The following is a 27,522-nucleotide window of genomic DNA, read 5'->3' on the forward strand; positions in this document are numbered from 1 at the left end:
ATGTAATCCTTTGTCCTTTGTCAGTTTTAGACATTGGTATATTTTCTCCTAATCTATACCTATCTTTAGCTTTGACTACTGGGTGATTTGGTGACCAGAAATATTTAAATATGAATTAGGCAAAGTTATCAAACCTTATGGATTGTGATTTAGAGATCTAACTTAACAGATTTATCCTTATTCCAAAGTCACAAATACATTCTCCATTTTTTTTCTTATTGGCCTTAGTATTTTAACTTTCATTTAGGTAAATTCACTCTGGAATTTGTCTTTGCTTTATGTGGTTTAAGGGAGATATCCAACTTTATTTTTGTCCATATAATAAGCCAATTTTCTGAGCACCATTATCCACCTCTTCCCCACTAATTTGTGACAGTACCTCTATCAGATACCATGTCTCCAAATATCCATGTCCATTCCAAAGTCTAGTTTAGCAATAATTCTTATTTTCTAAATGGAATGATCTATCACTGTGAAAGTTATTACTCATCCTGCCTCCTAGATGAATGAAAAATCCAACTACCAGCCCCCAAAACAGAATATCCAATTAAGAAAATTATTTTAAAAAAATAAATGTGTGTTTATTAAAAAAGGAATACCGTAACCAAGAACAAGCCCTGGGACACAGAGAAATCAACGCTTCCTCTGAAAGCCAGCATCCGGCAGTGTCAGCACACCTGAGATGTATGGGTCCTTAGTCCAAATATTACGTCTCAAATATTCTTCTGTAGTCAAAATTGGCATTCAACAAGTTGCTGGTCTGTGTGGCCCTGATTATTAGCATAGACGACTGTTACAGCTGAATGTCTGTAACAGCTGCCCTATGTCCACTACCACAACCCACAGTCACTCCCACAGCCTCAAAAAAGTTACATATCCTCAACACTCCACTTGTAGGCAAGTTCCTCCACCGCCTTCTTGCTGGCAAGCCTGGCAAAGCGCTTCTGTTCAAATCCATTGGATCTGCAATCAAGAGATACTAATCAGCCAGAATCCTGAACTGAACATGCATGTTTGAAATAAAGAACTCACAATCTAATGAACAAAAAGGAAAGTGAAAATATTTAAGACATAAGCAACAGAATCAGAAAGACAAAATACATAATCCACCCTTTTATTAGTCCTTGTTCAGAGCTTTTCCCCCTCTCATTTTGACAACTGTTTCAAATATTTACCACTCTCTAAAGGTCCAACTCACTCTCAACTGATGTCTACATATTATACTTTATCCATGCATTACACAAACATTTAGTGAATTCTTATTATACTCAGTACTGTGTCATGAAAACAAGTATAACATAGCACCTGTCCTGATATACTCATAGACTAGTGGAGATTGACATTTAAACAAATAATTAAAACAAAAGGCATAGGTTATGGGAGAAATATGCACTGGGTATCAAAGATGCAGAAAAGGGACCTTGCTCAGCTTGGAAGTAGGGTGGACAAGAATGATCAGGAAAGGCTTCATGGAGGGGGTCCTTATGCTAAGTCTGAAAAGACAGAGTGAAGCAAAGAGTCAGAGGGGTTAGGAGGGCATTTCAGCACACAGCACAGCAGAAGCAATGAGAGCAAAGGCACAAAAATAAGAAATGGTATGGTACACGCAAGGAACCAAAGTCCAGTTATGTGGCTGGAGCTCAAGTACAAACAGAGCAGCACGAGCCACAGTTAGAGAGGCAGGCAGAGGCCACAACATAGTAAGCACTACAAGACAGAATGCGAAGCTCAGATTTCACACAGTGAGCATTAATTCTTTTAAAAACTTTTCATTGGCGTATAGTTGATTTACAATGTTGTGTTAGTTTCAGGTATACAACAAAGTGAATCAGTTATACATACACATATGAAATGAAAAATGAAACGAAAGTCGCTCAGTCGTGTCCGACTCTTTGTGACCCCATGGACTATACAGTCCATGGAGTGCTCCAGGGCAGAATACTGGAATGGGTAGCCTTTACCTTCTCCAGGGGATCTTCCCAAACCAAGGATTGAACCCACGTCTCCCATTCATGTATCATGTATCACCTCCTCGAGGGAGCATTCATTCCCTGATCACAATCTCCCAGGGCTGAATCTACTCTTCCTTTGTGCTCCCAAGGCACCTTGAACACCCTCTATAGTAATACTTAGCAAGTAGCACTGAAATTATTTACTCGTCTGTCTTCTTCTGTAAATAGAAAGTGAGTTGGTGTGCTCCAAGACCGTCTTTAACTAATTGTGAGACCCTGGCACCTAGTACACAGCTGCTTATGTTATAACGTGTGCTAAGTGTTACTGAACTGATAGGGATGACAGGTTTCCCCCTTTCTTCAGGCCTTACCTAAGGGATGAGTTGGGTGAGTAATGAAAAGCTCAGTAAGGATGAAGCTTATTAAGAATGGCATCATCTCCAACCTTAGAAGCATGAGTGGTGTTCTAGAGCTCAAGGAAACCACTTATTCCTCTTGCCTGAGAAATAAGTACTTAAGAGAATCAACACTACTATGATTATACAAAAGTCCTATGAATAACAAACCAAACCCTAAATAAAATCAAAAAAGCAAACTGCAAAAGAACTTACAGTGGAAAGAGCTTTAGACTAAAGAATCAGATGTCCCAGATCTTATTCCAGCCTTTTCAGGTGAGCTGAAAAACTCTTAAGTTGTGAAGTTTATCAGAGGCTCAGTTTCTCTTTAAATACTGTTAAGTTAGATTAACTGACCTTATGGGTTTTTCTAACTATAACATACTATAAATTTATTCTAGAAATATTCACTTCCAAAAATAGACAAGAGTAGAAAAGGCAATGAAAGAATTAATAATCAAAAATAAAGCAAGGATGAGAAAGAAAACTAAAAAGGAAAACTCTACGAGAAAATATGAAAAGTGTGGGATAACTACAGGGAGAGATGGAGACAAATTATACCAGTAAAAAACCAGGTCAAAGAGAGTTTCTAAGTTTTGGGCCCAGAAATTTGAAAAAAAGAAAGAAAAGAAAGAACTCAATATAGCAGGGATTATCTTTAGGGTTGTGGCTATAAAAAGATCTACTTCTGGCTACATAGCAAATGAGTATTCTGAAAAATCCTGCTACCAAAGAGCTGACATACAATATCCTGCAAACCAAAGCAGGAAACAAGCCTGAAGCCACAGCCAACCTGACAGTACCTGCCAATATCAGGAACTAGCGCTCTGGATTTAGATGGCAGCTTGAGGGACAGAAGATAGTGCCTTGGGCCCATACACAGCAGCACAGTAGATTCCAATCATGGCAGAGAACTCAAGCAGACTAACCTACTCTCAGGGAACAATTATAAAATCTGGACAAAATATAGTATGTGAAATATCTGAAGGCATGAGAGACCAAAAGCAGGCAGAACTTGAGTGGGCGTTTACTGTGGGAAGAGATTTGTGAAGCTTTTCAGTGGAGGGCACTTCCCAAACTGCAAAGCTCATGCAGGCAGAAGGCCACAGGCTTACTGGCTTTAGGTATGAGTGCAAAGTGGGCAGAGCAGCCAAAAAATCAGAGGCAAAATGGGAGGAAGAGACACTGAATGGGAGGAAGCTTCAAAAGGGACAAACCTCCATATCTATATACAAACTGAGCCCAAATTTTTGGCTACCTGCTAACCTGTGCTCGTGCAGGGGAAACCCCAATGGGCCCACTGAAAAAGCAGCAGCTAGAAACTAAAACTGAGCAGGAATTCAGTTGCTGCCACTATGAAGGAGATAAGTGTTTGGAGTTCAAATACACTCAAGTTAACTGTCTGCTGGAATAAAAATCAACACGCCTCAAAGGAATTATTAGAATTCAAAGTCTCCACAATGTATCATTCATAATGTCCAGTATAGCATTTTTAAATAACCAGGTATGTAAAGACAGTAAAATGTGATCAAACTCAAGAAAAACTACGAATAGAAACCAATGCTGAGATAAACCAAATGTTGCAATTAGCAGATAGGACTTCAAAGCACCAATTATAAATATTCTCAAGGGAAAATAAATTGATTCACAATAAATGAATAGGTAGGAAATCTCAGCAGAGAAATATGTCAAATGGAAATTCTAGAGTTGAAAAATATAATATACTAGCTGAAACAAAAAATTCAGTGTATGAGTCTAATAAGCTAAAGATGGCAGATGAGCCAATCAACTTGAAATGAGATCAATAGAAATTATTTCATCTTAAGAACAGAGAGGAAAATCATGATAGAAAAATGAGCAGGGATTCAGACAACTGTGGTATAATATCAAATAGTGGAAACAGTACAATTGGAGAAGGGAAAGTGGTTTTAAAAAAATAATAAATGGGCAAAAAAATAGCCGAATGTAAAAACATGGACTCGTAAATCCAAAAAGCTCAACAAACTCAAAAAAGGATTAACACAAAGAAAAACTATATGTAGGTACATCACAATCAAACTGCTGAAAACCAAAGACCAGAAGAAAATTTTGAAAGCTGCCAGAGAAAACCAATATATTATAATGTGTGTATGTTGAGGTTGGGGGGAGTGGGACAACTAAACAAACTGACTTCCAATTGGAAACAATGGTGGCCAGAAAGTGATGAAAGATCTTTAAAGAGCTGTCACTGAAGCCTGGAACTGTCAATCCAGCGTTCCATGCGTTGGTCTGAAGCCTCAGGAGTTTCCTGGGTGCAATCTGAAATTGGCTCCAATACACGGAGGACAAGGAAAGACCAAAGAAAGAGGCAGACCAGTCCAGATTGGCAGGTGGCAGGTTTAATAAGCAAGGGAATTTACATAAAGGTTTTTTGTCTTGGGCAAGCCCACAAAAAAACAGATCTCTGCACCTGCCTCTCAGAACATTAAATGTTTATATAGAGCCCTTATGGGTTCAGTCACATATTCAGTCCAGACGATCTCAACACCCTACTCTCTCAAGGCTGCGTCCTTGAAAAAGCTGCAGTACTGGAAGAGTAGGCATGATGCACATTCCAAGGACAGGGGAGAGATAAGGGCCTCCAACTGCCTGGGTCCGGTTTATGGGTCAACCAATGGTCACATCCTCTCAATAACCTCCTCCAATACTGCTAGTGAAACAATCCTTCAGAAACGAAGGTGAGAAAAAGTTCTCTGATTTAATTAACAGAACTATGCCAATGCCAACTCCTGCCTTTGATAATGCACTATGGTTATGTAAGATGTTATCATTGGGAGAAATTGGCTGAAGGGTACACTAACAGTATTTTTTTCAGGTTTTTCTGAGGCCGAGACTACTCCAAATTAAAGCTTTTAAAAAGTAAAGGTGAAATAAAGACATTTTCATTTCAACAAAACTGTATGTGTTGCCAATGGGTCTGTACTGAAGGAATATTAAAATTTCCTAATTTCTTTAAGAAAAAAAGAATACCACCAGAAATGATAACTATATGAGTAAATACTAACAACTACAATTTTTTTCTTTGGTTTTCTTAGTTTCTTTAAAAAATACACAACTGCAAAAATAAAAAATACACAACTGCAAAGTAAAAGTTTTACCACTGTATTATGAGATCTATTATATTTTTTAAGTAACATGTACAAAAATATGTATTTTTTAATGCAGAGTTCCAAAGAATAGCAAGGAGAGATAAGAAAGCCTTCCTCAGTGATCAGTGCAAAGAAATAGAAGAACACAACAGAATGAGAAAGCCTAGAGATCTCTTCAAAAAAATTAGAGATAACAAGGGAACATTTCATGCAAAGATGGGCATAATAAAGGACAGAAACGGTATGGACCTAAAAGAAGCAGAAGATATTAAGAAGAGGTGGCAAGAATACACAGAAGAACTGCACAAAAAAGATCTTCATGACCAAATAACCATGATGGTGTGATCACTCATCTAGAGCCAGACATTCTGGAATGTGAAGTCAAGTGAGCCTTGGGAAGCATCACTATGAACAAAGCTAGTGGAGGTGACGGAATTCCAGTTGAGCTACTTAAAATTCTTAAAGATGATGCTGTAAAAGTGCTGCACTCAATATGCCAGCAAATATGGAAAACTCAGCAGTGGCCACAGGACTGGAAAAGGTCAATTTTCATTCCAATCCCATAGAAAGGCAATGCCAAAGAATGTTCAAACTACTGCACAACTGCACTCATCTCACATGCTAGCAAAGTAATGTTGAAAATTCTCCAAGCGAGGCTTTAACAGTACATGAACCGTGAACTTCCAGATGTTCCAGCTGGATTTATAAAAGGCAGAGGAACCAGAGATCAAATTGCCAACATCCACTGGACCATAGAAAAACCAAGAGAGTTCCAGAAAAACATCTATTTCTGCTTTATTGACTACGCCAAAGCCTTTGACTGTGTGTGTGGATCTCAACAAACTGTGGAAAATTCTTCGAGAGACGGGAATACCAGACCACCTTACCTGCCTCCTGAGAATCTGTATGAAGGGCAAGAAGCAACAGTTAGAACCGGAATTGGAACAACGGACTGGTTTCAAATAGGGAAAGTAGTACGTCAAGGCTGTATACTGTCACCCTGCTTATTTCACTTCTATGCAGAATACATCATGCGAAATGCTGGGCTGGATGAAGCACAAGCTAGAATCAAGACTGCTGGGAGAAATATCAATATCTCAGATATGCAGATGACACCACCCTTATGGCAGAAAGTGAAGAGGAACTAAAGAGCCTCTTGATGAAGGTAAAAGAGGAGAGTGAAAAAGCTGGCTTAAAGTTCAACATTCAAAAAACTTAAGATCATGGTATCTGGTCCCATCACTTCACAGCAAACAGACAGGGAAACAGTGGAAATAATGAGTTTTATTTTCTTGGGCTCAAAAATCACTGCAGATGGTGACTGCAGCCATGAAATTAAAAGACACTTGCTCCTTGGAAGAAAAGCTATGACCAACCTAGATAGCATATTAAAAAGCAGAGACATTACTCTGCCAACAAAAGTCCATCTAGCCAAAGCTATGGTTTTTCCAGCAGTCATGTATGGATATGAAAGTTGGACCATAAAGAAGGCTGAATGCCAAAGAATTGATGCTTTTGAGCTGTGGTGCTGGAGAAGACATTTGAGAGTCCCTTGGACTGCCAGGAGATCACACCAGTCAATCCTAAAGGAAATCAATCCTGAAAATTCATTAGAAGGACTGAAGTTGAAGTCAAAGCTCCAATACTTTGGCCACCTGATGAGAAGAGCCAACTCATTAGAAAACACCCTGATGCTGGGAAAGACTGAAGGCAGGAGGAGAAGGGGACGACAGAGGATGAGATGGTTGGATGGCATCACTGACTCAACGGACACAATTTTCAACAAACCCTGGGAGAGGGAGAAGGACAGGGAAGCCTGATGTGCTGCAGTCCATGGAGTTGCAAGGAGTCAGACATGACTGAGTGACTGAACAACAACATGAAAATAATAGCAACAAAAACAGATTAAGTGGAAATACAGTGTTGCAAGATTCTTACATTTCATGTGAAATAGAACAATTATAACTATCAGTAGGCTATGATAAGTTAAAGATATATATTGTGATCCTTACAGCAAAAACTAAAAAAAAAAAAAAAACTGCAGAGGTGTAACTAAAAGGAAATCAAACCAATTAAGGTTCAAAACTAAATCCACACACCTGAAGTCTAAAACACTGACAATATCAAATTCTGGATAGGATATGGAGCAACAGAAATCCCCACCCTTTGCAGTAATGTAAAATGATATAGCCACTTTGGAAAACAACTTGCATGTCTTATAAAAGTGAACGTGATCTCAACAAAACAAAATAGCAATTGTTGAGTATTTACCCAAGTAAACTGAAAACTATATCCACATTAAAAGCCATACACAAATGTTTATTGCAGCTTTATCGACAACGTTAAAAACCAGGAGCAACCAAGATGTCCTTCAACTGGGGAATAAACAGGCTGTGGTATACCCATACAATGCAATACTCAGTGATAAACAAGGAATGAAGTACTGATTCATTCAAGAACACAGATGAATCTTAAGTGCATTTTGCTAACTGCAAAAAGTCTGACTCAAGCGTTGGTGGTATAGTGGTTAGCATAGCTGCCTTTCAAAGAGTCTGACTCAAAAGGTTACATACTGTATGATTCCATTCATGGTAACATTCTGGAAAAGATAAAACTACAGGGATGGAAAACAAGAGCAGAAATTGCAAGGCATTGGTGGAGGAAGAACAAGTAACTAAAAGGTGACTTACACAGGAAATTTTTAAATGATGAAACTATCCCATACAATACTAGGCTGGTGAATAAATGACTATACTCGCTTGTCAAATCCAACAGAACTTACACCAGGAAGAGTAAACACTGATATAAGCAAATTATAACAGAAAAAAATTACCCAGGACGTCTGGGGCAGGGGAGGGGACTGATTCTTTATGTCTACACATGGAAGAACTACACATATATCCATGCTTAGATGGTAAATGAGTTTCTCATTTCTAAAGTTCTCAATTTTGAAACTGTTTTATGTGCATCTTGGGATGAGCAAAATGAATAGTGGATGGTGGGTGCCCCTTTCTCAATGTTGGGGAGGGAATTTATAGTAAGGAAAAAAGAAAGGTAATACTTGGTAAGAGTCAGTTACATCAGTGTGAACTCATATTTATATATGCATATACATAACATACTTCCAGAGGGACACAGAAACAATTATAGATATGTGTGTATACACACATACAGACTACTATACATGCATTACTAAGCTCGGTTTGCTGAGAGGATCTAGGAGCAATGACACTCCAGTAATAATAAGCATTCTAGCAGTTATATCTTGGTTTCCAAATACCATTCTCCATTAAAAGCTGCCAGGGTTTCTTAGAGAAAAGGCAATTCCTTAGGGCTGGGGCAGAGAAAATACAAGGAAGTAAAAGAACGCTCAAAAAGGAAACGGCTGGGGCAGTGACAGGGACACCCAACATAATTTCCAGTATTCAAGGAATGGAACAAAAAAGATAACATGAGCAACAAAATAAATAACATACCACTAGATTACAGTACAAAGTATAACATAAAACATACATGAGTCCACACTAATATAAATAAATGACGGAACAAATAAATGGGAGGTAAAACAGATCTTCCTTACAGAAAAAATCTAAATAATACATGGAGATACCCTTCCATAGTTCTTCTGAGTATAAGCTGAACTCAGCGACTCACTTCCAGAGAAGAGAGTATAAAAGAAAAAGAAGAGTAATTTTAAAGTTGAGAAACCCGGCAAACACTCACTACCTTAACCAAGTGATTCCGGTTAACATTACTAGTGAAGTCATGTGGATATCATGTAACCCCTAAAATGACGTGATGAGAAGAACATTTCACTACTGTGGAATTCTTTGCAAAAACCCATAACATCCAGGCTAACCATTCAAAAAACATCAAACAAACTCAATTTGAGGAACATTTCACAAAAATACCTGACAACACCCCCACAGAACTGTTAAGGTTACAAAAAGCAAAAAGACCGAGAAACTGTTACAGAGCAGAAGAGACTGAGGAGACAGGACAACTAAGTACAATATGGTATACTGAGATGCATCCGTGAGCAGAAGAAATTAATAGAAAGCTGATGAGATCCAAACAAAATCTGGTGCATTAATAATATGCTAATGTTGGTTTCCTAGATTTGATTACTGTATCATGGTAATATGGTAACAAAATTAGATAAGGTATGTACAAGAATTGTTTGCAGATTTTATATATATATATATAAAAAACTATTCCAAACCAGATAGAATACAAATACTTTTTCAAAACACTATCCCCAAATAACTGCAAAATACACATTATCTTCAAGTGCAAGTGGGGTATTCACCAAGGTAAACCATATACTGGGCCACTAAACATGTCTTAACAAATTTAAAAAGATCAAAATATTATAGCATTAATTTCAAAATATTAGAGTATTTCTCTAACCACAATGGAATTACATTGGAAATCAATAAGATATCTAGACTAGTTTAAATGTTTGGAATTCTAAAATACACTTCTAAGTAATTCATAGGTCAAAGAGTGAACCAAAAAGAAAATCAGAAAATATTTTGAACAAAATCCAACATACATTTCTGACAAAAAGACTTTCTTTAGCCAATTGGGAATAGAAATTTCTCAACTCAATAAAGGAAATTTATCCCCCACCAAAAACTGTAGTTTACAAAATTTAATGGTGAAAAGACTGAATTTCTTCCTCCTAAGGTTAGCAATAAGGTAAAAGATGTCTGCTCTGACTACTTGCATGCAACATATGCACTGGAAGTTCTAGCTAGTGTAACAGGGCAAGAGAAAGAAACAAAAGGCATCTGGATGGGAAAGGAAGAAATAACACTGTCTGTATTCACAGAAGACACAGTCCTCAAGGTTCAAAACCTGGCAGAAGCTACAAAAAGCCATTGTATGAAGTGACCTTTGCTTCAAGGAAAGTGGCTGCTATAATATTGGGTTGTTGCTAACGATAAAATTGTAGCTTTTGAGCATAAATTAGAATTTTTTTAAACTTTAGCTTTGGTAATATGGTAACAAACTACCACAGGTTCCTTTAGCTTCTAGTTATTTAAAGATTTTCTGTGATGAGATCAGAGTTAATGTTAGTATATAATAATTATCTGATATTGTACATGAAACATGTCAACATTTCAAAGGCCTGAAAAACTCAACAAACTAATGAACAGTAGATGATGCTATAAAGTCACATATGAGTAAAAGATCAAAACAAAGTAGAAAAAATACCAATACATTTTAATCTAACAGAATGAAAAGATTTTTGATGTGGCTTCTGATTCCATATTATAAGTAATCTTTAAGAAACTTATTGAGTTTTTGTGGAGTATTAAAAAAAACTCTAATACACCTTCCTTTCCTAACTACCTGTGCATAAAGTTGAATTTTCTTACTATATTCCAACTAAACATACTGCAACAGATTAAATCCCAATGTATTCTATTAGCCCAGACATTAATGAGAGTTGCAAAAATGCAAATCAAAGCTATTCTTCTCACATTTTCATTCAGAAAATATAATTATTTTTCTTTACAAGCAGGGTAACTATGCTATTGTAATGGCTTTTTAAAAAGAATACTTTTAAAACTACTTAATTTCTAATAATTTGGCCTTAGAATGTGGAATGAAGCAGGGCAAAGACTAACAGAGTTTTGCCAAGAAAATGCACTGCTCATAGCAAACACCCTCTTCCAACAACATAAGACTCTACACATGGACATCACCAGATGGCCAACACCGAAATCAGACTGATTATATTCTTTGCAGCCAAAGATGGAGAAGCTCTATACAGTCAGCAAAAACAAGACCAGGAGTTGACTGTGGCTCAGATCACGAACTCATTACCAAATTCAGACTTAAATTGAAGAAAGTAGGGAAAACCGATAGACCATTCAGGTATGACCTAAATCAAATCCCTTATGATTATACAGTGCAAGTGAGAAACAGATTTAAGGAACTAGATCTGATAGACAGAGTGCCTGATGAACTACAGATGGAGGTTCGTGACAATGTACAGGAGACAGGGATCAAGACCATCCCCATGGAAAAGAAATGCAAAAAAGCAAAATGGCTGTCTGGGGAGGCCTTACAAGTAGCTGTGAAAAGAAGAGAAGCGAAAAGCAAAGGAGAAAAGGAAAGATATAAGCATCTGAATGCAGAATTCCAAAGAATAGCAAGAAGAGATAAGAAAGCCTTCTTCAGCGATCAATGCAAAGAAATAGAGGAAAAGAACAGAATGGGAAAGACTAAAGATCTCTTCAAGAAAATTAGAGATACCATGGGAACATTTCATGCAAAGATGGGCTCAATAAAGGACAGAAATGGTATGGATCCAACAGAAGCAGAAGATATTAAGAAGAGGTGGCAAGAATACACAGAAGAACTGTACAAAAAAGATCTTCACCACCCAGATAATCACGATGGTGTGATCACTCATCTAGAGCCAGACATCCTGGAATGTGAAGTCAAGTGGACCTTAGAAAGCATCACTATGAACAAAGCTAGTGGAGGTGATGGAATTCCAGTGGAGCTGTTTCAAATCCTGAAAGATGATGCTGTGAAAGTGCTGCACTCAATATGCCAGCAAATTTGGAAAACTCTGCAGTGGCCACAGGACTGGAAAAGGTCAGTTTTCATTCCAATCCCAAAGAAAGGCAATGCCAAAGAATGCTCAAACTACAGTGCACAACTGCACTCATCTCACATGCTAGTAAAGTAATGCTCAAAATTCTCCAAGCCAGGCTTCAGCAATACGTGAACCGTGAACTTCCTGATGTTCAAGCTGGTTTTAGAAAAAGGCAGAGGAACCAGAGATCAAATTGCCAACATCCACTGGATCATGGAAAAAGCAAGAGTGTTCCAGAAAAACATCTATTGCTGCTTTATTGACTATGCCAAAGCCTTTGACTGTGTGGATCACAATCAACTGTGGAAAATTCTGAAAGACACAGGAATACCAGACCACCTGACCTGCCTCTTGAGAAATCTGTATGCAGGTCAGGAAGCAACAGTTGGAACTGGACATGGAACAACAGACTGGTTCCAAATAGGAAAAGGAGTACGTCAAGGCTGTGTATTGTCACCCTGCTTATTTAACCTATATGCAGAGTATATCATAAGAAACGCTGGACTGGAAGAAACACAAGCTGGAATCAAGATTGCCAGGAGAAATATCAACAACCTCAGATATGCAGATGATACCACCCTTATGGCAGAAAGTGAAGAGGAACTAAAAAGCCTCTTGATTAAAGTGAAAGAGGAGAGTGAAAAAGTTGGCCTAAAGCTCAACATTCAGAAAATGAAGATCATGGCATCTGGTCCCATCACTTCATGGGAAATAGATGGGGAAAGAGTGGAAACAGTGTCAGACTTAGGGCTCCAAAATCACTGCAGACGGTGACTGCAGCCATGAAATTAAAAGATGCTTACTCCTTGGAAGAAAAGTTATGACCAACCTAAATAGCATGTTTAAAAGCAGAGACATTACTTTGCCGACTAAGGTCCATCTAGTCAAGGCTATGGTTTTTCCAGCAGTCATGTATGGATGTGAGAGTTGGACTGTGAAGAAGGCTGAGTGCTGAAGAATTGATGCTTTTGAACTGCGGTGTTGGAGAAGACTCTTGAGAGTCCCTTGGACTGCAAGGAGATCCAACCAGTCCATTCTGAAGGAGATCAACCCCGGGATTTCTTTGGAAGGAATGATGCTAAAGCTGAAACTCCAGTACTCTGGCCACCTCATGCGAAGAGTTGACTCATTGGAAAAGACTCTGATGCTGGGAGGGACTGGGGGCAGGAGGAGAAGAGGACGACAGAGGATGAGATGGCTGGATGGCATCACTGACTTGATGGACGTGAGTCTGAGTGAACTCCGGGAGTTGGTGATGGACGGGGAGGACTGGCGTGCTGCGATTCACATAGCCGCAAAGAGTTGGACACGACTATGCGACCGAACTGAACTGAATTTCTAATATGGTAAATATTAATAGACATAACCCACATAAAACTTCCTGGAGTCCTAACTAATCTTTAAGAGTATAAAGGGGTCTTGAGATTACAAAGTTTGAGAGTCACTCTGCTACATAATAGAACAATGTCCTTTAGCAGGGAAGAGAGGGAATCTAACAGGAAAAGGCACTGACTGCAGATAGGGGCACATACAATTCACCCATGATAGCATACAGAAAGTTAAGTGTATGTGGGCACAGACGTGGGTAGGTGAAGAGATAAGGTGGTAGGGATCAGTACGACATTACAAGTGACTCACTCCTAAGGCAGTGAAGAAAAGGTTCAAGAGCTACATTTTAAAGATACAATATACAGAAGGCTACAGACTAGCACCCATCACTCAATCCCCTCTAAACCTTAAGAGAATATCACCAGAAGTGACCAACATCAAAAAAAAGGTATCTATCTGGACCATTTCGGCTATTTACCCAGAGCTTTAAAAAGCTTTGAAAAGGGGAAGAGGAGAAAGAGGAGTGATATGAGCATGGGAAACGGGATTTGAGAAACAGAAGCAAGCACACTGCACATTACTAACCTTGTGGTTAGAGCAGAGAATGAGGCAGAGTGTACAATGACTTGAGAACAGCCAGGGACGGTCAGGGTTACAAGGAAGAGAAAACAAAACTGTAGGGAATACTCAGGCTTACCTGTCCACTCCATCCCAGCGATACCCTGGCCAGATATTGAATCTATTGGGAGGGGGCGCAGGGCCACTGTAGCGAGGTCTCACTAAAGACAGCAGAGAGAGAAAAGTTAGTTACCTACGTGATTTAATTCATAGCTGAACGGTAGTGAGGAAAAAAAATTTTATACGGAAATCTCTGACTGAGTTCAACTTAAATTCCCAAATAGAAGGAATTTGAAATTATACAGGACCACCTTCTTTGCACATATTTAGTATCATCATTTTAATGATTCTCTCTCTTCACATACATCACCTCTATCTCTGATGATTCCCAGAAGGCTCACCTTTCTTATTCTTATTCTCCTTGGCCGCCTTCTTCTTGATGAAGTTGGCCATGGGGTCCCCCTCTCTTTCCTGTTCTCTCAGCATCCGATCCAAATCTTCATCATCAATATAGCGGGCCAGAGGCTTCTGCATTTCCTTCACTGCATCCTCCACATTCTGTTGCTGCTGCCGGGTCTGGGCAAGCCTGGACAAAAAGAACCAGGAGTGTCTGCTATCCTGTGTAACATCTCTACTCTTACACTGAGATGGACCATACTTCCTCCTCTTCCTAACAGTCTATGGCAAATACTGAAAAAGGTAAACTTCCCAGAATACCAACCAGAAGTGTGAAACATGTCAGTACTGTAGGAAGCAGACTGAGCACACTGAAGCTCCCATTGCTAAAAACAGCTTTAGAGGCAGAACAATGAACTAACTGGTCAGGAGAGGACAGAAATTATTTCCTCCAGTAACTGCAGTCTTGTGTGCCTTTCAGTGGCTCTCTTACCCTTTGCCCCACTGAGCATACAGCTCTTCTCTCTTCGAGTCCTTCTCTGCTTTTCGCCTCTGCTCTAAACGTTCCAGTTTCAAATTCCTCTTACGACCAGACTTATCTCGAAATACAGTTTCAGCATGTTGGAATTCAGCTGCAAAGGAAAAGTACACTTTTAAAGATAAACGAAAAGGTGTCAAAATCAGAAATAACATTCTAACAGCTGAAGTCAACCAATTAGTGTTCTGATGCAGGATAAGAATTTTCACAGCCAGACCACAAGTAGTCCTTACCAACATCTAAATGCATATTGGTGATGATTCTGAAAATTAACATTTTTTAAGAAGGAAAAGATCCACTTGCACCCAATGAGAAGTTAAAACAAAGCAGAAAACCAGAATTGAAATTTGATAGCAATTAAAATTTTTAAATATCAGGTAAATTAGCTATATATATTTTTTAAAAGTAAAAGCTACATAAGCCTCAACTGGTCTCTGCACTTTCACATTTTTACCTTCAAACGCCATGGTCTCTTGGTCCCGTTTCTTGAGCTCCTGCTGCTCTCGCTGTATGTCAGTTAACACCAACCCAGTTTTAGCCCCAGAATACATGTGCGCAGCCTATGCAATGGAAAAGGGAGCATCCAGCATTAATGAGACAATGTGGCAACAGGCTCCGTGGTGTACAGTTACGTCTGAGGATCAGCAATTACCAAACCAAAAACGCTACCTTCTATTCTCAGTATCAACCATAGGATTGGCAAAATAGAAGAAATAAAACTGAATTTCATGGAAAATTAACAGTACTGTTAAGTTTAAGTGCAAACAGAAACACAAACCAACAATTTACTAAAGGGAAGGCTGAAAAAAGTGAAACTTTTAGTCGTTCAGTCATGTCCAACTCTTTGTGACCCCATGGACTGTAGCCTGCCTGGTTCCTCTGTCCATGGAATTCTCCAGGCTAGAATACTGGAGTGGGTAGCCATTCCCTTCTCCAGGGAATCTTCCCACTCAGGGATCAAACCCGGATCTCCTACACTGCAGGCAGATTCTTTACCATCTGAGCCAAAGGGCAGGCTAAGCATCTGTATTTCTGACTTTTCAGCATATAAACTGCATACATGAAGACTCTCAGGTCACCTGATCAGAAACCTCTATCAAGCTCTGAGCCCTTCAGTAGAGATCAGCACTGAAAATATTCCATTTAAATCACAAAGTCAAGCAAACCTATCAATTTCAAACGTGAATTTGTGGCTATATGTCAGGATAATGACAAGATATGACCAAATCCAAACTTTTTACTAAAACCCACCCTGTATCAAAATAACAAACCACCCCACGATCAATGTATATAAATTATATCCTAATATCCTTAAGCAATGTGCTAGGTACTTCCCTGGAAGTCCAGTGGTTTTCAATCCTTGGCTGGGGAACTGAACAAAGATCTAGCATACCATGCAACATGGCCAAAAAAAAGCAATGTGCTAAATCTGATTAATATTAAATTGTCCGTGGACTAAGCAGATACATAAAAAAGACACTGGGTCCAGCTGAAACACTGACCTCAGTCCGTTCCCTACATCCTGGGTTAGGGACTGACTGGTCCCTACCAGGACCACATGGACTACAGAGGAGTCTGTGTCGTCCCGAAAAGTCTGTGTTGAGGTAACATGGACATCACAGCCTCTTTCTTAACCAACTCACTGGAATAACAGTTCTTTTTTTTTCCTTTTTTTGTTTTTGTAATAACATTTCTGTACTAGTAGTGGTGTTCTTTACAACACAATTTCTTGGGGTTCATGTGGATTTTGTTAAGTCAGCCTTCACTGCAGATTTAAAATAATACAAAACCCTTACTTCCCAGGCGATATGATTTTTAAAGTCGTTTTATATTTTAAATGCCTCTCTTTAAGCTCTGGATACAGAGACCTACAGTCCAATTTATAATAGTAAATGGCTTACACTAAATGGTTACTTTGTCCCAGGCCCTGGGCTAAGAGTTCTACTTACACTACCACATTTAATTCTCAAAAGAACCTGAAGTATGTACTACCATCATCTACATTTTAAAGATGAGGAAACTGAGGTTTAGAGATATTATGTATCTTGCTCAAATCTCACATAAGAAGTAGAATTCCATGTGTGATCTGTTTAACACAAAGTTCGTGATCCTAGGTTCACTCTGTAAACTACGTTCTCAGTTTGTTCATAAAAAATAGGAAGTTTTGTTTAAGCTATTAAAATGAGATTTGTGGAACTGAGAGAATATAAAGGCAGATGCTATTTAGGAAATCTGCTCCTTGCAAGTTCCCCTGGACTGAGTCAGACAGTCTTGCCTTCAGAGAGAAGAAAAGCGCTCTAGAGGTCCTGTGAGCTAGATTTCTCTGGCCTGGATCTCTGAGACCTGTACAGAGCTAGGAGATGAGTTCCTCTAAACCAAGACATGGCTCCTGAAAGTTCTTACCTTCTTTCCCAGAGGCTGGCTCCTTCGAGGTGGAGACAGATCAGAATCAGAAGATTTGGCCCTCTGCCTTCTCCTTGGTGGAGAGAGGTCAGAATCAGAGCTCCGATGCCTAGGTCTATTCCGCGGAGGTGACAGATCGGAATCGGAATCCTGGGGCCCTGAACTCTGTTTGTGCCGTGGAGGAGAAAGATCTGAATCAGAGGTTTTCCTACTGTCCCCTGGGTAGGAAGAAGAGTCCAATGTGTGACTCTGATGTTTCCTGGGTGGAGAGCTTGTATGATGTTTCTTATGGGTGGGGGAAGAGCCTAGAAATTGAAGAGTAAAGATTTTAATCCCCTTGGCAGAATCTAAAAAATAATGTACCAGGCCAATGTTCAACATTCATTTAGTCCTCTTGTGAGGAACTATCACTAACCTAAACGTAAGTATAAATGACAAGGGGGAAGAGCAAAGTCAGAGATAACTTTTAAAACCAATGGGTGGGGTTCTATTCCCAAGTTACTAGTTACTAGCACTAGTTACTGTGACTAGCACAAGACATCTCAACATCCTCATCTGTGCCCTATTTACCCACACATAGAGTGGCCAAAACAAACTGAACTCAGGGCTCAGTGGCGTTGTTAGTCGCTCAGTCGTATCCGACTCTTTGAAACCCCATGGACTGTGGTCCTCCAGGCTCCTCTTCCATGGAATCTTCCAGGCAAGAATACTGGAGTGGGTTGCCATTCCCTTTTCCAAGGGATCGTCCTGATCCAGGGATTGAACCCAAGTATTCCACATTGCAGGCAGATTCTTTTACTATCTGAGCCACCCAGGAAGCCCTAGCAAGTTAAGATGACCTAGAATATATTAGAATATATTCTGGGTTTCCCTGGTGGCGCAGATGGTAAAGAATCTGCCCGAATGCAGCAGACCCAGCTTTGATCCCTGGGTCACGAAGATCCCCTGGAGGAGGAAGTGACAACTCACTCCAGTATTCTACTGGAGAATTCATGGACAGAAGAGCCTGGTGGGCTACGGTCAGAAAGAGTCAAACACAAGTGAGTGACTAACACACACACACAGAATATATTCTGAGGTCTTCTGACTAAAACATAACAATGTATTTGAATTAAAAACTAAAGCAGTACCTAGGGACAAACGATGGAGCAAACAAGTTTCATCACACAGGTGAGCTGTAGACATAGGCATCACAAATCACCTCCTCCAAAGGCAATCTGCAATACCTATCAACAGTCCTATAAGCAAAGAACCCGGCTGAGCCAGCAAATCAATTTCTACTTTGTACCCTAGGAAACGTATCTAGCAGCACTTCAATTCCCAGAAAGTCTATCTAGAAATAGATACGGAAATCCAGAACAGAGCAACAGTTTGTGTATAAGGATGTTCATTACAGAATTACAGAGGAAAAGGTTTAGAAATAACCTAAAATATGCAATATTAGGGGAATGGTTACTGGAACACCAACAAAAACTATATTAACAAAGAGATATTTTATGACTCAGGAAAGATAATGCTAAGTGAAAAAAGCAAGCAAGATTACACATGCAATATTTACTTACTGCCTAGACACGTCCAAACTACATCAAAAATGATTAGAAAAGAAGACTAAAAGAACACTGGCTACAAGAGAGAGACTGCCTCTGACTGGACAGAATTGTGTGTGATCCTTTTCTACATTTCTATACATTCCAAAGTTTCTGCAACAAACATGTAGTATTTTCATGGGGTGGGGAAAATGAACAAAAATATATATATATAAACTTCTACCCTACTACTGTTAATTTTTAACTCTCTTCAGCCCAATCTCTCACTATTTCCCTCCAGTTTTTAAAACTCCAAAGCTCCATTCTCATTTCTAAAGACCACAAATACCTAGTAAAGCAACTAAAAGTTCCAAAAGAAAGCACTCTAGGAACAAGTCCCTCTCATGGACAAATGCTCACCTTTAGAATCATGTTGCTTACTTCCAACATGGGATGTTGCCTGCTTTTTTCGTGAAGGAGAGAGGTCTGAGTCATACTCATATTTGCTATTCTTTGGGAGTGATGGATGAGAAGGTCCTGGCCCATTCCAATGTGGAGAAGTTTTGCTAGAGCTTTCTGGGGCTTCACTGCTTTTGGTTCTGAGCAGTGAGTGAGGAACATTAGCAGCCAAGTCAGTGGAATTATGATGGGCCCTCCTGAGCTGTGATCTATCCACAGAGTCAAGAGTCCTTCTAGGTTGAGCTGTGTCAGGGGAGCAATTACGGGCCCTTCTGGCAGGAGAGAGATCTGAGAAACTGTGGTAGGTCCTCCTAGGAGAAGATGAATCTGGGATGTCATGACGGGTCCTTCTAGGAGGAGATGGATCTGGGGTATCATGACGAACCTTCCTAGGAGGGGAAGAATCCGGAGTGTCATGACGAACCTTCCTAGGAGGAGATGAATCCGGGGTGTCATGACGGGCCTTCCTAGGAGGAGATGGATCCGGGGTGTCATGACGAACCTTCCTAGGAGGAGATGGATCCGGGGTGTCATGACGAACTCTTCTAGGAGGAGATGGATCTGGGGTGTCATGACGAACTCTTCTAGGAGGAGATGGATCTGGGGTGTCATGACGAACCTTCCTAGGAGGAGATGAGTCCGGGATGTCATGACAGAACTGTCTGTGTGAGGGTATATCTTCACTCTGGCCTAAACACAAATAGCAAAGAATCAGATTCCCACAAATGCTCTGCCACCCCTACAACCAAAGTTTCAAAAAACACCCCAGCAGGATACATCTCAAAACTACTAAGAAAGCCCAAAAGATACGCACAGCTACTTCAGGGCAATAAAGTAGCACTCATGAATATCCTAAGAAAAACCACTCACGTTTGCCTAACAGGTCATAATCTGCAAGGCACTTTAAATGTATTTTTCATGTTGTATCTTGTTAGGCAAGCAGGGCAGGTACCCTTGTTTTACAGACATGAAAACAGAGACCCTAAGAAGCTGAGTGGTCTCCTACCTAGGGGTCACTGCTACTAAAACGAAGAGACAGGCTAGAACCCTGAACTTCTAATCCCAATCCAGTGCTCTTCCCCAAACCTTACTTGTATGGAATTCTCCATGAGAAGCTCCCACTGATATCTAACTTAGGCAATTCAGTTTGCACCCACTCTTCTCTCAAAAGGCAAACTGAATAATTCCATGCCACATCAAAATGAAATCCTGTGAGCTATTTAATCCATGCCATTGTGCTCCTTATCAAAAGCAGCAAGAGCACCAGAAAGAAAGAAGGATCAGCACTTTACTGATCACCTGCTGCATGCCCATGTCTATACAGATTATTTCACTTAATTCGCACAACAAGCCTAGGAGATAAATATTGTTCTCCTCATATTATAGATGAAGAAGCTGATACCCAGAAAGACTAAGTAATTTGCCAAAATTATACAGTTAGTAAGTGGTGAAATGAATATCCAAATCCACACCTGTGTGACTCCAGAGTCCACAATCTTTAAAATGGAAACAGATTGAGACTTTTGATATTCAAAGACATAACAGAATGAAATGTTTATAGCAAATCCAGAGTGACAAAATCCAGTTTCTCTTCTATCTCTTATCCCTGAGCTCCCTAAGCAAATATAAACTACTAAAACTTGGGTGAGATCCAATGAATATTTGTTAATGGGTGAATTAAAAAGTCACCTCCTTTACTTTGGAGAATAGGCTCCTCTCACCAGAATCCACCCTTCAAAGAAAAGTAAAGATACCTGTAGGGTGTATGCATGCGAGTTAAGTTGTTTCAGTCATGTCCAATTCTTTGCAACCCTATGGACTGTAGCCTACCAGGCTCTTCTGTCCATGGGATTCTCCAGGCAAGAATACTGGAGTGGGTTGCCGTGCCCTCCTCCAGGGGATCTTTCTTCCTGACCCAAGGATCGAACCTGCATCTCTTCTGTTTCCTGCATGGCAGGAAGGTTCTTTACCACTTGTGTCACCTGGGAAGTACCTGACAGTAAATCTAATTCACATGGTTGATAAATCCTGTAATATTTATAAAAAGCTGGAGGTATAACCCTCCTGGACTTCAGACTATACTACAAAGCTATAATAATAAAAACAGCATGGTCCCAGCACAAAAAGAGGAATACAGATCAACGGGACAGAATAGAGAGCCAGAGATAAACCCACATACCTATGGTCCATTAATCTATGACAAAGGAGGCAAGAATATATAATGGAGAAAAGACAGTCTCTTCAATAGGTGGTGCTGAGAAAACTGGACATGCATGCAGAACAATAAAATGAAAACATTCCCTCACATCATATATAAAAATAAACTCAAATGGTTCAAAAACCTAAATGTAAGCCCTAAAACTACAAAACTAGTAAGAATAAATATAGGTGGAACATTCTTTGACATAAATCATAACAGTATTTTCTTGGCTCAGTTTCCTTAGGCAAAAGAAATATAAGCACAAATAAACAAATGGGACCTAATTACACTAAAAGCTTTTCCACAGCAAAGGAAACTACCAACAAAATAAAAGACAAGCATACAGAATGGGAGGAAATATCTGCAAATGAAACAACCAACAAAAAATAAAACCCAACCCAATCAAAAAATGGGCAGAAGACTTAAATAGACATAATTCCAAAGAAGACATACATATGGCTAATAGGCACATGAAAAGATGCTCAACATTGCTAATTATTAAAGAAATATAAATCAAAACCACAATGAGGTATCACCTCACACCCGTTAGAATGGTTATCATCAAAAAGTCTACCAAGGGAATTTGCTGGTGGGCCAATGGCTAGGACTCTGAACTTTCACTGCAGGGGGGCATGGGGCTGACCCCTGGTCAGGGAACTGAGATTCTGCAAGTCATGCAGCATGACCGAAAAAAGGAATACAACATATTTTTTCTTAATTACTAATAAATGTTGGAGAGGATACGAAAAAAAGGGAACCCGAGTGTAAACTGGTGTAGTCACTATGGAAAACAGTATAGAGGTTCCTTGAAAAACCAGAACAGAACTACCATGTGATGGAGCAATTCCACTCCTGGGTATATATCTGGGAAAAATAAAAAACACTAATTTAAAAAGATATATGCATCCCAATGTTTACAGCAGCACTATTTCTATAGCCAAGACATGGAAACAACTCAAGTGCCCAGCAAGACACAACTTTTGGTTTAAGAAGTTGTGGGATACACACACACACACACACACACACACACGAATATTATTCAACCATGAAAAAGAGTGAGATATTGCCGTTTGTAGCAACATGGATGGACCTAGAGAATATTATACTAAGTGAAGTCAGACAGAAAGATAAATATTATATGACAGATTTTACATGTAGAAACTAAAAAATAACACAAATGAATCTGTATACAGAACAGAAACACACTCAAAGACATAGAAAACACACTTATGATTACCAAAAGGGAAGGGGGAAGGAATAACTTAGGAGTATGGGATTAACATATACAAACCACTATACATAAAATAGATAAGCCATTAGGAATTACTATACAGGCCAGGGAACTATATTCAATATCCTAGAATAACTTATATGAAAAATTATCTAAAAATATATATATACACATAACTGACTTTGCCATATACCTAGTACTAACACAATATTGTAAATCAGTGATACTTTAATTTTAGAAAAAAGAAAAGAAAGATAAAAGTCTTCCCCTATTAATGAGAAATTCAGATTTATCTGTTACTGGAACTCACTCCCCAGAAGCTTCCATTTAGCACTGGAACGAAAGGCTTCCATCTGCTTTACCTCTTCTGGCCGCTCATCCACAAACTCAGCCACCTGTGGAAGTGAGAACAACATTTTAAGGAAATCCACAGGATCCAGCCAAGTAGCAGTGCTATCTGAAGAACCTGAAGCTATGACTATTCCACTCCTAACAATACATGGCTCACAAAGACTCAAAACAGCCCTGAAGAAACAGATAGTGGTCCTCAGGTACATGTGCTCCATAGGCATGTGAATGTCACTGGATGGTTTAATTATAGATCTTTCTCGGACTCATCCATTTCCCTCCAGATGTTCATTTCTTTTATTACAAACCTTGTTATTAACCTACCTGGTATAATAACTGCCACTCAAAGCTAAAAGCTAAGCTCCTTTTACCTGTTTTCCACTCCATTCAGAGTAAAAGCACAGGCAGGGTTCCTGTCACACTTCCATCCATTAAGGGATCTGGACTCCTCATGAACGCTTTACTGTAGACCACAACGATAGTTTTTCTAGAATCCCACCAAAAGAAGTCATTAAAATGTACTAAGGCTCGTAGAGTCTTTAAAGCATAAGACCATATTTCCTATTACCCCAATTCCCAAATAAATCTGGATCTTCCCTACAGCATCCTTGATAAATGATCACTCATGTAGTCCCTCCTGACAGAACCAATTCACTGACAGGGAACTCACGTTACAAGGTGGTCCGCTATATCTGGGGGCTGGAAAGTTCTTAGTTGTATTGGACCCGTATCTACCTTCCTGTAACTCCTATCGACCCAAGTTCTGGCCTCTGATGCAAATGATCCTCTTTCCCCATGACAGACCTGCAGCTATGAGCAAAGCACTGGTTTGTGCTTTACTTATATGATCTCACTCAGTCTTCACAAAAGCCCTGCAAAGAAAGGCTCCACGCTACCAAGAGCAAGTTATGGCTCAGAGATGTAACCATCTCCTTTCCACCTTGTTTTTCAGCAATTCTGAGCAAAAGTCCCATGGCCATACCAATACTAACTTATTTACCTATGCTTTTGACCACCTGGCTCTTACTTATCCTTCAAAACTCAATTCAGGTATCTCCATCCTTCAAGGAATCTCCCATCTTCATGGGCTAAACAATGTGCTCCCTCCCTTGGGTTCTAAGAGCACTTGGCACGCATGTGAGGGGCTTCCCCACTGGCGCAGCTGGTAAAGAATCCACCTGCGATGCAAGTGATACAGGAGACACAGTTCAATCCCTGAGTCAGGAATACCCCTGGGGAAGGAAATGGAAGCCCACTCCAGTATTCCTGCCTGGGAGATCCAAGGACAGAGGAGCCTGGCGGGCTACAATCCATGAGGTCGCAAAAGAGTCAGACACAACTTAGTGACTAAATAACAATAACGTATGTGCACTATATCTCCAACATTCATCATATTGCTGAAATTATTTGAAACTCAGTCTCCCATTCTAAGGGTATGATCTCTAAAGTATAAACACTATATTCTATTAATCTACATATCTGCTGTACCTAGGCAAAAGTATACAATTTTAAAGTTTAGTTGAATCAGTAAATAAAAGGAGCAAATAACGCTTCCTTTCATTGAAACTAAACAGTGTTTTTAAGGTAAGTTCCAACAAATTGAACCATGGCTAATTCTAATCACGACTCTTTATCACTGACACTGAGGAATCTTTGTGATCAGTTCCCACTTCTAGACAGATGGAGCCCTCCATATACAAAGACTGTATATAGGCATCATCAAAGAGAACTATTTTAAAACAGCTCCTGGAAAATGTCACCTCTTCTCTGACCTTAACTTTCCTCCTTACTATCTACCCTGCATTGGGAGCCGAGATTAAGAGGCTTGCATTTCAAAGTCCTCAGAGCCTCAGAAAGATACACACCACAGGCAAATCTCCATCATCTTCCTCTTCCTCCTTTTCTGCTTTAGTGGTTGAGATAGACGTCCAGCTCACGTCATCATCCACAATTCGCATTCTAAAGGTGAAAAACAAAAGACCAAAACAAGAAGAATCATTCTTGGGTAACAGCCTACAAACATTCATCTCTGGTTTTAGGCTAAAGTTCAAAATCCTACAAGATCCTATGGTCCATTCTTTGCCAATATGGCCAATTTCATCTTGCACCACTGTCTCCTCAGTTCACTACTCACTAGTCAACTTCTGATGCCTAGAATAAGCCAAATTTCTTTCCATATCAGTTTCACATATTTAGTTCCTTCCCTCTGCCTAACCTACTCTTCTTATTCTTTACTGGGAAACTCTTAGTCATTCTTAAAATCCTAGCATATATATAAATTCCTTGAGCAGACCTTACAAAACTATTCCCCTCACCTCTCCCAACTAAGAATCCATTACACATTCTTGGAGTACTTTCATTTATCACAAAGGAAATAAATCAACTAGTTGCATAATTAGTTGTTTAAAGACTATATCCCCATTAAACTATAAGCTCCATCAAAGTAGGTACAGTGATAGCTCATTCACAGTGACAGCCTCACTGTGATAGACGAAGTACTCAATAAATGTTTGTTACATGGATCAACTATGGATGAGTTCAAAGAATAATGACTGCCATGACGTAAACCGTTATTACTAACAGTTATTATTTGAAAAGCCAGATTACTAATCACAACAACCATTTCATATAAGTGATATAATTCAATATTACTCTGACTTTAAAGATGAAAAAACTGAGGCTTAGAGAGATGAAATACCTTGTCCAAGGCCACACAACTCATAAAGTGGCACAGCTAGGGCTGAAAGACTGATCAATGTTACTTCAAAATTCAAGACAATTTCACTACAAGGCACTGCCTCCAGAAAATCCACACAAGTCAGAGGGGTCAGAAGACAGCAAGAATACTGCAACAACCAAAGAGTTAACTAACTAAATCGGTTAGTTCTTTGGAACTATTTGACTTTACAGAGTATATTAGTTTCTTAGAGCTGCCTAACAAAGGACCACAAGCTGAGTGGCTTAAAACAACAGAAGTCTATTCCCTCACAGTTCTGGAGACTTCAAGTCTGAAATCAAGCTGTGTGCAAGGCAATGTCCACCAAGAAAGGCTCCAGGGAAAGATCTTTCCTTGACTCTTCCAACTTCTGGTAGCCTCTGTCAGCTGCATAAATCCAGTCCAGCCTCAGCCTCCCATCTTCATCTGGGAAGTTTTCCCTCTAAGCCTGTTTCTGTATCCAAATTTCTCTTTTCACCAGTTTATACGGGACATCTTAACTAATTATATCTGCAAAGACCCTACTTATAAATAGTGTCACATGCTAAGGTTCTGGTTTGGAGGGGAGGGACAATACTCAACCCAGTACTCCAGGCCACAGAAGTTTTCTCGTTTGAAAAGTGGAGATAGCAAAAATATCTACTTCTTAAATACTGTTATGACTCTTAAATAAAATCATGTCTAAAGTACTTACAATGTTACGAGGCACATGACGAGAACGGTATAAACGTTAGCTGTTATTGTTGACAGTACCAAGAGTAACAGGAAGTGAGCATAGGTCGCGACCCGAGTCCTCGGCTTAGGCGAACCCGCACGGGCAGGTTCCGGGCCGCTAATATACCAGCACAGAGCCTTTGGATTCGTTTCACCTTTATTCTCAGGAAACAGTATTCACACTCTGAGGGAGAACGGAATGCTACAAAGGCGGGAAAAGACTAATAAAAGTTACAGCCCGGCCTGAACACACTGGAGATACTGCCCAGGGGCGCGAGCAGCGGCCTGAGGGCTCCGAGCCCAGGCAGGGTCAGGCAAGCCGTCAGGGGCGCGGGGCCGCCGGGGCCGCCGGGGCCGCCGGCGAGGAGCCCAGCAAGCGCCGGGCGAGGGCGGAGCGGGAAGGTGAGGGGCGGCGGGCCGCGCGGACCCCACCCTGCCAGGGCCAACTCACCCCTTGCCGCCGGCCCCGCTGGGCTTCGGCCGCTTCTTGCGACGCTTGCGGCCGGACTCAGGGCCCCCGTCGACGCCGGCATCTGCCCCAGACAGGTAACGCTTCAGGTACTCGGCCTTGGAGAGCGGTGGAGCTGCCGCCATGGCAGCGGAGGGAGACGGGTCAGGGCTGGGGACAAAACTGTTGAACGCGAACCGGAACAGCGGCGAGCCGGGGGCGGGGCCAGGGCCGGAAGTGACGGTGTGTTTGGAAGTGCTGGGCAGACATGTGCGAGTCTCGGAATCTTGGAGGACTGAAGAACAGGAACACGCACAATTCCGGGGCCCACTCTACATCCCCTCTGACCCGGCAATTTCTCTTCGTCCTTCCATCTGCTCAAACAACTGTGCAGCAAGTGCTGTAGTTGTCGCGAGGATACATCCATGACTCCAACAAGACTTCTGCCCCCAGCAGCTTCAGAAGCACCAGAGTAGGAGTTACACGAACGTGAGCTCTGGAGTTG

General features: G+C 40.3%; 1 protein-coding gene across 1 annotated transcript; it reads right to left on the bottom strand.

Annotated features, from left to right (window-relative positions):
* Positions 1-556: 556 nt before the first annotated feature.
* Positions 557-27,233, bottom strand: BUD13 (BUD13 homolog). The gene is made up of 10 exons (XM_069555254.1): positions 27,021-27,233; positions 25,005-25,098; positions 23,102-23,186; positions 19,322-20,050; positions 17,376-17,680; positions 15,427-15,532; positions 14,928-15,066; positions 14,440-14,624; positions 14,118-14,199; positions 557-963 (listed from the first exon to the last, which is right to left on the bottom strand). Exons 1-10 carry the CDS (start codon positions 27,161-27,163, stop codon positions 870-872), a joined length of 1,962 nt encoding a protein of 653 aa, XP_069411355.1. The 5' UTR covers positions 27,164-27,233; the 3' UTR covers positions 557-869.
* Positions 27,234-27,522: the final 289 nt, after the last annotated feature.

Source organism: Ovis canadensis, chromosome 15 (genome assembly GCF_042477335.2).
Source record: "Ovis canadensis isolate MfBH-ARS-UI-01 breed Bighorn chromosome 15, ARS-UI_OviCan_v2, whole genome shotgun sequence".
Lineage (NCBI taxonomy): Eukaryota > Metazoa > Chordata > Mammalia > Artiodactyla > Bovidae > Ovis > Ovis canadensis.

Coding starts and splice junctions, on each gene's coding strand:
- BUD13 (XM_069555254.1), bottom strand. CDS start 27,163: ATGGCGGCAGCTCCACCGCTCTCCAAGGCCGAGTACCTGAAGCGTTAC. Junction 25,099..27,020: donor AGCGGGGCCGGCGGCAAGGG/GTGAGTTGGCCC, acceptor TTTCACCTTTAG/AATGCGAATTGTGGATGATG. Junction 20,051..23,101: donor TAAATGGAAGCTTCTGGGGA/GTGAGTTCCAGT, acceptor ATTTGTGTTTAG/GCCAGAGTGAAGATATACCC.